This window comes from Symphalangus syndactylus, chromosome 7 (genome assembly GCF_028878055.3).
Source record: "Symphalangus syndactylus isolate Jambi chromosome 7, NHGRI_mSymSyn1-v2.1_pri, whole genome shotgun sequence".
Taxonomy (NCBI): domain Eukaryota; kingdom Metazoa; phylum Chordata; class Mammalia; order Primates; family Hylobatidae; genus Symphalangus; species Symphalangus syndactylus.
This window is the reverse complement of record NC_072429.2, coordinates 141,651,233-141,662,602: the sequence shown is the minus strand read 5'-3', so window position 1 is coordinate 141,662,602 and position 11,370 is coordinate 141,651,233. Positions and strand designations below refer to the sequence as shown.

Here is an 11,370-nt window from a genome sequence, read left to right as displayed (position 1 = left end):
TGTGGTCTTCCTGGAACACAGTCCTCCCAAACAAAGCCAGCCCAGACCCTGGCTAGGCCACATTTTTCCACACCCCAATCAGGCAGCTGCAACTTTGCAGAAAGGCTTAGCCTGGATCTCTCAAGTGGGGGTCAGGCAGAAATTCTAGGAGGAGCTGAATGCCTAGAGACCAGGCGTGTATTCTGGATAGAAGGCACAGGTGGGGCCCCTGGGTCTGAGGACAGGAAGGAGCTAGGCCATGCCATGGCAGAGGAATTGGGTCAGGCCTCAAGAGGAACCCAGGGTGTGTAGGGTGGGGTGTCTAATCCAGTTAGCTGCACCCAGCATCAATGGCCAATTGCAGCGTGGCGAAACCAGACAGGCTTGCTGCTGTTCGGCCTTCACCCAGCCCTGGCTGGGTGGCCTTGCCTAAGTCAATTACTTCTTAGAGCCACAGTTCCCTTATGCAAAATAAATTCATTAGCACTGTGCACCTCCGAAGCTGCAGTGAGGAAAAGTGAGATCCACTAGGCTAAGTCTCTGACACAAGTGGGGTGCTAGGGAATCCTTGGTGCCCCACTCACCACCCCTGAACACTCCACCCCCACCTAGTGCTCAGGGAGACACAGGCTCTCCCAGCCGCTGGGGCGAAGACCAGATCCCAAACAGAGCTGATCCAGCAGGAAAGCCTGGGGACACCAAAAGGGCCATGGCAGGGAGGGGGTGCGGGCAGGAGAGTGCGGTCGACCAAAGACAGAATTTCAACCACTGGGACAGAAGAGGGAAGGGCATTCCTGGCAGTGGGAACAGCAGGAGCAAAGACCAGGAGGAGGTGGGATTTGGGCGCTCAGGCTGAAGAGCGCCAGTGTGAGTCTGGGCTTAGCTGAGATCACGGCCTTGACTGCCAGGGCCCAGGAAGACACAGGCTGCTTGTCACGCATCTGTCCCCCTACCCTCACACCCTACACACTGGCAGCTGCAGGACTGGAAGCAGGGGGTGGCAGGATCACAGACCAGGCACAACCTGGGGAGGCTGGAGCAGGCAGTCTGGGGGGATGTCCGTGGGGGGAGCAGGGAGCTGAGCAGAAGATGGCCTGAGTCATCCCAACCCAAAGTCACTGTCCCCTGTCTGAGCCCCGGGTAAGGAACTTTCCCTCAATTTCCTTACCTGCAAAGAGGTGGTAAGCCCTGCCTGAGGGCAGCTTTATCAGAAGGTTAGAGAGGAAGGTAGCCAGCTGGCAGGTGGCTGGAGGCATGGGATTAGCACCCCCAAGAGACCCCAGCTCCTCCCCACCCCACTCTCCATCCAGGACCTTCTCTGCTGACCCAGTAGTTTTTGGCATTTGTCTCCTTAAGCCTCTGAGCAAACCCTGTAGCTGGCTGTCCAGGTGGCAGTTCAGTCCCAGGCCCCCAACACCCAGCCTGACCACTCGAAGGAGCTCAGAGGTGGGACCAAGATCCTCCTGGGAAGATTCCAGCCCAGAATCTTGGAAGATCCAGCCTTGGAAGATCCAGATCTGCCTTGGAACACAGATAACCTGAGGCAGGAGGGATCCCTGAGGAGCCAGGAGCAGAGAGTGGCCCGTCACACTCCCCTGCCCCCTTCCAGGCAGTCTGGGGGGTCCCTGGGCTGCCTGGGGTGAGCCAGTGGGCACTGTCCTGAATGAGGGGAGTGGAGAGAAGAGCCGAGGCATCCTGGATGAGGGGGGTGGGGAGAAGAGCCAAGGCATAGGGTGTTTAGGAGTCAAAGGTCCCCACAAAGGGAAGAGGGGGCAGCCCCAGGCCATGGTGGCGGAGGTGGGGAGCTGGAGGGGTCAGGAAGGGGCAGGGAGGGGAGCAGCCTGATACTGGAGGAATGAGGAAGGGCCAGGGAGGGTCTCAGGTGGGTGGGGTGGGCCTAGAGGGCCAGGCTGGGAGTGGGAGGAGCAGCCTGGAAGGTTGGGGAGCCCCTGGAGGGGTGGGGTCTTCACACCTCCACCCTGGGGAAACTTGATCCCACTAATCCGCTCAGCAGACCGGTCTGTCACCACCTCACTTGGTGTCTGCTGTCCCCGCCAGGCAAGCCTAGGGTGAGAGCACAGAGGAGTGGGCCGGGACCATGCGGGGGACGCGGCTGGCGCTCCTGGTGCTGGTGCTGGCTGCCTGCGGAGAGCTCGGTGAGGTGTGGGACCCACAGTGGAGCTGGGGTGGAGGGAGCTGCCACGCACTGACATTCACACTGTTCCCGGGAGGGCGTCCCAGGAAGGGGCCTCAGAGGCAGGAGAAGCCAGAGCAGCAGGGCCGGAGTTTGGCCCACCCCTGGCCATAAGGAGGGGAGGGTGGAGATGGAGAGAGGGGCGGGTGGTGAGGGGGGCGCCTAATGAGGGTGAGCAGAGGGTGGCCTTCGAGGTGGGCGGGGGCCCAGCCAGCCACATCCCTGAGCACCAGCCTGGGTGTCACACTTTATGGGGGGCTATGGGCACCCAGAAGGGCCTTGAGCGGGGGAAGGAAGGGGACCCCAGGGAGGCTCTGAGGCTGGGGTGGCAGTAGGGATGGAGAGGAGTGGGGAAACCAGACACATGGGGTGGAGCGACTCTCTGATGTGGGGCCTGAAACAAACATCAGGGGCAACATCCTGGACTTAACCAGAAGCAGCTTGGCCCAGAGGCCCCTGGCGGATGGCTCTGCCCATTTTCCAGAAACAGGTGCACCAGAGAGGAGCAGAGGCCCCGCTGCGTCCCCACAGTGGGGACAGAGAAGTCAGGCCTAGCTGTGCAGCTGGCTGCCCCGGCCAGCTGGAGCCAGCCAGACCCACCTGGGCTGCTGTGGTTGGGACCAGGGTCACTGGAGCAGGAAGGAATTGGAGCCTCTCCAGTCCCCGCCCCTGCCGGCCTGCAAGTCCCTGTGGGAGAGGAGTGGGCACGCAGACACAGCCCGGATGCAGCCTGGCACACCCTGCATTCCATGGGCCTCCTGGCCTGATCCCTTAACCTCCACAGCAGCACTTCCCTGATGGGGAAACTGAGGGGTAACCTGCCCCCAGCCACACCCCTACCCGAGGCTTCCTGCCCAAGGTGCCTCTTGCTATGAAGATGCCAGGGTCTCGGTCCCCCTGAGTCTCCCAAACACTTCCAAAGGGGCTTGGCTTGGCTCTGCCTAGGCCTTGCAGGCTGGATCCCCACCCCCAGCAGCTGACTCTGCCTCTGGGATGCAGGGTTCCGAGGCTGAGCCCGGCCCGTCCCCAGCCGCAGGCTCCTGGTATTGCTCCTGAGTTTTGGCTGGTGGGCATCTCGACCCTGGCCAGTGTCACTGTCCTCTTCAGACCTGGACTTCCAGGACAGACTGACTCTGGGCTTGGGAGGGGTGGAGCCTGCCTCACCGCCCTTGTCCCTTCTCCCTAGGGCCGGCCCTGCGCTGCTACGTCTGTCCAGAGCCCATAGGAGTGTCCGACTGTGTCACCATTGCCACCTGCACCACCAACGAAACCATGTGCAAGACCACACTCTACTCCCGGGAGATAGGTCAGTGGGCACGGAAGGTGGGCAGGGCTGGGTTACCGGTCAGAGCCACCTCCAGCCCAGTCACACTCTACTCCCAGGAAATAGGTCAGTGGGCCCGGAAGGCGGGCAGGGCTGGGTTGCCGGTCAGAGCCACCTCCAGCCCAGTCACCACCAGCCAGCTTGGCCCCAGTGCACAGCCACCACCTCACCCATCTCCAGAAATGGCTTTCTGCCCGAGCTAGGCCTCCCTCTGCCCTCCCCTTTCTTCCTCTCTCCCTCATGTCCTTCAGTGGGAACACATCTGCAACCTCGTTTTGGGGGGGAGTGGAGAGGTGGGCACACTTACAGGCTTTGGTTTCAATGGTCACTTCGGGGCGGGAACTGCCCCATCAGGCCGGGTGCAGAATGCCAGGTGTGTGCCTGGCACATGGTAGACAGCCAGACGTCGGTGGGAGGAAAGAGGAAGAGGAGGGCACTGGGCCAGGAGGGACGGAGACCCGGGTGGGTGACGCCAGAGTGAGGCTTGCATGAGGTGGTACCGGCAGGGACCAGGGCTTGGAGGCAGTGACCAGCCCTGACGGCTGACTCTTCCCGCACCCCACAGTGTACCCCTTCCAGGGGGACTCCACGGTGACCAAATCCTGTGCCAGCAAGTGTGAGCCCTCAGACGTGGATGGCATCGGCCAGACCCGGCCCGTGTCCTGCTGCAACACTGAGCTGTGCAATGTAGACGGGGCGCCCTCTCTGAACAGCCTCCACTGCGGGGCCCTCACGCTTCTCCCACTCCTGAGCCTCCGGCTCTAGAGTCCCCGTCCACCCCCATGGCCCTGTGCGGCCCAGCCCCAAATGCCTTGAAGAAGTGCCCCCTGCACCAGGACTCCTGAGTCTCCTTTCTGGGCACAGACCTGCCTTCCAGGGCAGAGACAGGGTCCCCCAGCTGCATCTCTGACTCCGTTCCTGTCTGTCTGTCTCTCTTCCTGCCTTCCTGTGATGTTAAAGCTCTATCCCATTGCAAGAACAGCCACTGGGCCTGGGACCCCCACACAAACCATACAGATCTCTGCCCTCAGGGGATGTGGGGGCCTGACCAGGGTGGGGCAGCAGCTGAGACCCATGGGCAAGGGAGCACCACATCTACCAGGGTGAAGTCAGGGCCAGCTCCTTGGAGGAGGGGGCATTAGGGCCAAGTCTTGAATGATGGAGAGATCTGGCAGGCCTTGAGGGCAAGGCATGTCAGGTGGAAGGGAGGTCAAGGCAGTGGCCAGGAGCTGGGATTGTCCTCTGGAGCACCCCACTACCCATCTCCCCAGCCTCAGCAGGGCCTTGCCCCAAGGCTGATGGTGGAGGCTGCTTTGAGGAAGAGGCCACGGGCCGGATCCCAGTGAGTCCACTGCCTGCCTCCCCAGGCTCACCCCACATATCCACCTCACATCCCTGCCCTCGCTCAGCTCTGCTCCCAGGGGTCAGGTGCCCAGGGGTTCGGGTGCCCAGGGCTCAGGTGCCCAGGGGGTCAGGTGCCCAGGGGTTCGGGTGCCCAGGGGTCAGGTGCCCAGGGCTCAGGTGCCCAGGGCAGCCACAAGTCCTGGTGCAGAAGGGGCCTTCACTTCACCTTGGCCCTAGGCCAGCACCCCAGTCCTCCAGGCAACTCTCCAGGGAGTCCCCTGCCCCAGAGGCCTCCAGGCTGAGACTCCCCATGATCACAGGCATGGACGTGCATGCACACACATGCACGTGGTCCTAGAAACACACAAGGAACTCAAGGACATGAGGAAGGACAGGACCCAGTGGCCCTCCTGCCCAGCGCTGGCCCCTCCCAAGGGCTGCCCAAGGGAGGTCGTGGCAGGAGATGGGCCCCAGCCTGGCCAGAAGAGGAGAATGTTCACCCTGGAACCTGCCACTCCTCCCGGACCCTGCAGACCCCCACTGAGCCTACCCACCTCACCCTCCCTGCTCCAGCAGCTGTTTCTGGGCCCCTGGGTGTCACCCTCCTGGGGCCAGACCTGTAATCCACAGTGGGCGCTATGGTGCAGGGCCAGCTCCCAGGGGCCCCACCACCCGGAGCACAGCCACCATCTGTCAGAGACGCCTTGGTGGTAAAATGAGGGCAGCCTCCTGGAGAGGAAGGGGCCTGGGAGGCTGGGAACATTCTAGTGCTGTCTTGGATGCCCCATCCGGGCTGTGACCCTGAGCTCTGATTTTGTCAAGAGGGAGACATGCTCTCAGCCATCAAACATGTCACAGCTCTCAGCTGGCTTTTCTCAAGACTCCCACAAAGTGGCCTCAAAGCCTAGGCTGAGACTCTATTTACACAAACACACACACACACACACACACACACCCTACAAACACACATGCATTTCACAACCCCTCACAGAGATTGGGAACAAGGCCTATCTGTGACCAGAGATCAGGACTCAGCCTGGAAACAGGATCAGGGCTCAGCCTGGAATCAGGATCAGGGCTTAGTCTTTGGCCAGTGATCAGGGCTCAGTCTGTAACCAGTGCCAGGCCTTGATCTATGATTGATGTCCTGGCTCCATGTGTAAGCCTGTGGCTCAGCCACGGAGTATGACTCAGTCAAGGGCCAAGGATCAGGATTCAATCTGTAACTAGGGCCCAGGCTCAGTGTGTGATTGTGTGATCAGGAAAAGGCTTCAGTCAATGATAGGGAAAGGGGCTCAGCTCAGGCCCAAGCACAGGCTATGAGTGAGGCCCAATCCAAGCCTTAGAGCCCTATCTTTGACCTTAACCTCACCATCCATGATGCCACCTTTTGGGTACCTGTCCCTGAGATTCCCTATGACCCATGTCCTTCATCCAGGCTTACTCCTCAGCTTGCCAGTGGGGTAGGAGAGGCTTATAGTGAGGTGCCAGGGCAGGGACCCAGGGCCCCACCAGTGCAGTGCCCTGGGCAGTTTCACAGCCTGAAGAAATGGGCAGGGCAGGACATGGCTTGATGGGAAAAGGAAGAGCCAGTGGTTCCAGATTTTGGTTAGAAGACGAGCCAGGAGCAGGCAGGCGAGGGGAGGAGTTGAACTCAGTGTCTGGTGGTGCAGGCCACTCCCACCCCTGGCGGGCTGATGGAGTGGGCTCTGCTCCTCTCTAGGACCTGCCAGCTCTAGCACCCTCTGCTGTGGCCCCATTACATCTGGCCCTGAAATCAGAGGAATGATGAGACCACCTTGCCAGCCGCCCTCTTTTTCTCTCCTACTCCTGACCTCCCCAAGGCCACCTGCTGTGACCTTCCAGAACAGGATGAACACCTGCCACACTTCCTCAGGGAGCAGGGCCCAGCCCACCCCAGGGCAGGGATGTCTGGATCTCAGATGCAGACAAGAGAGCCAGGACAAGGCTGGAGCCCAGCACCAACCTTCAGGAGGACAAAGCACCCTCAGGACCTCAGCCGCCATCTCCCATATCTCAGCATTAGCAATCCCCCCACCCCACTGCCAGGACAACTTCCTTGGCCTCAGCCCTGTGCCCACTGTCATCATGCCATCTAAGCCACCAGCCAATGTCCCTGGGTAGCTATCACAGCCACCTCCAGCTCCTTGCCTCCCCCTCTGTACCCTAGCCCACTGTTAAATCAGCAGCCAAACCTGAGAGCTCACTCAGTGCCTGTCTATGCAAAAAACCTCAATCCTCCAAGGAACTTGACTAGCTATCAGACTTGTCTGTGAGATGTGATTGGCTCTGCAGCCTGGACACAGGGTCAGAACCAAGGCTGGGGGTGTCAGACTGGTGAGTCCGAGCTCCCATGGAAGAAGGCCTGAAACAGGTCTGTCCCAGTGGGGCAGGTACTGCCCTGAGAAGGAGTAAGATTCCCATTCCCAGGGGTGTCCAAACCTGTGCTAAGTTCTGTCAGAGAGGCTGCAAGAGCATTTGTACCCTGGGGAGAAGTCAACCTGAATGCCCACAAATACCCATCCTGGGTCACCTTGGAAGAAACAACATTAAGCCTGTCTTTAACCACTCATCCATCCATCCATCCACCCATCCATCCATCCATCCATCCATCCCTCCTCCACCCACCCACTCATCCATCCATCTCCCCTTTTAGCCATACATTATTCACCTATCCTTCCTTCTACCCATATGCCCACCCACCCATCCATCACTCCATCCATCCACCCATCCCCTATCCATTTATCTATCCATCCATCCATTCACTCATCCATCCACCCATCCATCCATCTTCTGTCCAGTCTCCATTCATTCACTCATCCATTCATCCCCCATCCATCAACCCATTCACCCACTCCTGCATCTATCCCTCTTCTGTCCCCCATCCATCCACCTACCCATCCATCCATTCACCCATCCATCCATGCATCCACCCACCCATTCATCCATCCATCCCCCATCCATCCACCCATGCACCTACCCATTCATCCATCTATCCCCCTTCCATCTACCCATCCATCCATCCATCCTCCATCCATCCCCCATCTATCCTTCCACCCATCCAACCATCCATCCCCCATCTATCCATCCACCCATCCAACCATTCATCCATCCATCCATCCATCCATCCATCCATCCATCCATCCATCCTCCAGCAAATGCTACTCAACAGTCAGCATGGTCAGACCCAGGCTGTGGGAGAAGGATTCTTAGAGGAATGGAAACATGTTCTACTTGAGGAGATGACAGTCCAGTAGTCCCTCAGGCCAACCCAGACAGGGCAAGCATCAAACACCAATGGTGGTGGTGGGGCTTTTTGACTGCATGCTGAAGGCAGTGGAGAGCCAGGGAGCGTTTCTGGGAAGAGCAGTGCCATAGGCCAGTTTGCATTTTAGCTGGTCTCTCTGAGTGGAGGGTGGAGAGTGTAGCCAAGGAGAAAGGGCCAGGCCCCTGGGAAAGAGACTGGGCTGACATGGCAGATAGCTGGGGCTTGGTGTGAACTGGCTCAGTGCTGCAGGCCTATCATGGATGAGAACTCTGGGTTTGGGGGATTGAGCTGCCCTCAAAAAACCTGGTCTCCTGCTTCCACATGTCGGGAAAAGGTGTGGATTCATGGAGAGGCAGGAGGAGGGGAGGGCAGTCACCTAACTAGGGCATAAATTCTCCCTGCTTGAGTTGCGTCTGACACAGTGCTGCTTTTCCACCTGCCAATAGGGTGCTGGGCTCAGGGATGGGCCAAGTTAATGCCCACTCTTCCCACACAGCGGAAAGGCTGCCTGTGCCCCTCTGCTGGCTGCTACTCCCACCCAGAGCACCCTCTGAGGACTTCCCTCCCTTTCAAAGCCAATGCAAGCAGCAGCTGAGAGCAGTACCCCTGTCCTCAGCATCCGCCCACCTCTGCCCCAAGTACACCTGCACTGTGATCAGCACAGAGCTGAGCTGAAAGTGTGATGGAGGCCCATCCTTTGCCAGATACTTGCTAGTTTTCACAACCACCCTCTGGCAGATGTTCCCCTGACCAGTTTATAGATGAAAGAAAGTGGGGTGAGAGTCCTTGTGAGTAGACATGGACTACACAGGAGGCCGGGTGGAGCTCAGGCTCCAGAAGCGGACAGTCTCTGACTCCTCTCGAAACATCTGGGTGTGTCTGTGGACCAAGCCCTGGGGAGAGGCTGCTCTTGGTTGCCATCTGTGCACCAACCCATGTCAGCCCCTTTGTTTGATTTGCAGTAACTACACCCTCCCTTGGCTTTCTTGCAACCATCCCACAGCCTCACACAACTCACCTCAGCCCACAAGGCCAGGTCACTTCAGCTTTCAAAACTACAAACAGAAAACCAAAGACTGGAGGGAAAAAGGGGCCACACCAAGGCCACAAATGGAGAGAGCAGTAGGCCAAGACCAGAACCCAGGACTCCTGGTGCCAGCCCGGAGCTCCTTCCAGCATCGAATTCTGCCTCGGAAGGGCCCACTCACTACACATTTGCTGCCACTTTTATAGCCACCATCCCCTCATCCCTGAATTCTCCCATCCATTCGTTCATTTTTTTCACCCATCAACTCTCTCAAATGTCATTCATTCAATAATCCATCCACCCATCTTTCCCCCATTCATCCATCCATCCTCCACCCACGTATCCACCCATCCTCCATCCATCCACCCTTCTGAAATCGACCCATTCACACATCTATCCAACATTCATCCATGCATCCACCCACCCATCCTATGCCCATCCACCCATCCATCCCCCATCTATCCACTCATCCTCCCCTCATCCCCCACGCATTCACCCATCCATCCCCCACCCATCCATCCCCTACTTATCCATCTACCCATCCATCCACCCATCCATCCATCCACCCATCCATCCATCTATCCATCCTCCACCCATCCTCCATTCATCCCCCATCCATCTGCCCATATATCCTCCACCCATTCCCCATCCACCCCCATCCATCCCATATTCATCCCCCACTCATCCATCTACTCATCCATCCACCCATCCATCCCCCACCCATCCATCTATCCATCCCCCACCCATCCTCCACTCATCCCCCACCCATCCACCCATATATCCTCCACCCATTCCCCATCCACCCCCATCCATCCCATATTCATCCCCCACTCATCCATCTACCCATCCATCCACCCATCCATCCCCCACCCATCCATCTATCCATCCCCCACCCAACCTCCACTCATCCCCCACCCATTCACCCATACATCCTCCACCCATTCCCCATCCATCCCCCATCCATCCCATATTCATCCTCCACTCATCCATCTACCCATCCATCCATCCATCCACCCACCCATCCATCTACCCATCCAGCCATCTATCCATCCCCTACTTATCCTCCACCCATCCACCCATCCACCCTCCACCCATTTCCCATCCATCCCCCATCTATCCACCCATCCATCCATCTATCCATCCCATATTCATCCCCCACTCATCCATCCATCCACCCATCCTCCACTCATCCCCCACCCATCCACCCATATATCCTCCACCCATTTCCCATTCATCCCCCATCCATCCATCCAATCCATCCCCCATCCATTCCATATTCATCCCCCACTCATCCATCCACCCATCCATCCACCCATCCATCCATCCATCCCCCACCCATCCTTCATTCATCCCTGACCCATCCACCCATACATCTTCCACCCATTTCCCATCCATCTCCCACCATCCACCCATCCATCCCATATTCATCCCCCACTCATCCAGCTACCCATCCATCCACCCATCCATCCCCAACCCATCCTCCATTCATCCCCCACCCATCCCCTCATCCATCCTCCACCCATTTCCCATCCATCCCCCATGCATCCACCCATCCATCCCATATTCATCCCCCACTCATCCATCTACCCATCCATCCACCCATCCATCCATCCACCCATCCATCCCCCATTCATTCACCCATCCATCCCCCACCCATCTATCCATCCCTCCCCTATCCATCACCTATTCATCCCCCATTTATCCATCCCCCATCCATCCATCCATCAACTCATCCATCCATACAACCACCCATTAGGACATCACAGGACAGAGAAACTATAGAGAGGCTGGTATATCTTATACCTGGAAGGACTGTGGAGAGGGGCACCTTAGTGGGCCTCAAAGCATGGGGAAGATGTGGGACATCAGATGGGAGACCAGGCAATGTGGTCATTGAGCGGTATCGCATAGGCAGGCATGCGTGTGGAACAGGGTGTCATGGGGGGCACGCAGTAAAGAGCAGACAACACAGTCAGGCCAGGAGGCTGGAGGGTGAGCAGAACCCTATTGTCAGGCGCCTAAAACCAAGAAACTCAGGTTTGGTCTAAAGGCCATGAGTGGGAAGGGGCTGACAGTGATGAGGGGCCACTCCTGGGCCCAACCTTGTCAGCCTGAGAGTGGTCTAGCTGGCCCACGCTACCCTCACCTGACACCTGCTTCCTACCTCTGGCTTCTACTTTGCAGGTGTGTATCAGGTGTACACAGACCAGGTA

The 11,370-nt window shown here is 58.3% G+C and overlaps 1 protein-coding gene across 1 annotated transcript; it reads left to right on the top strand.

Annotated features, from left to right (window-relative positions):
- The first annotated feature begins 1,930 nt into the window (after positions 1 to 1,930).
- On the top strand, positions 1,931 to 4,430 carry LYPD2 (LY6/PLAUR domain containing 2). The gene is made up of 3 exons (XM_055284868.2): positions 1,931 to 2,135; positions 3,360 to 3,479; positions 4,063 to 4,430. The coding sequence occupies exons 1-3, from the start codon at positions 2,078 to 2,080 to the stop codon at positions 4,260 to 4,262; spliced, it is 378 nt and encodes a 125-aa protein (XP_055140843.1). The 5' UTR covers positions 1,931 to 2,077; the 3' UTR covers positions 4,263 to 4,430.
- Positions 4,431 to 11,370: the final 6,940 nt, after the last annotated feature.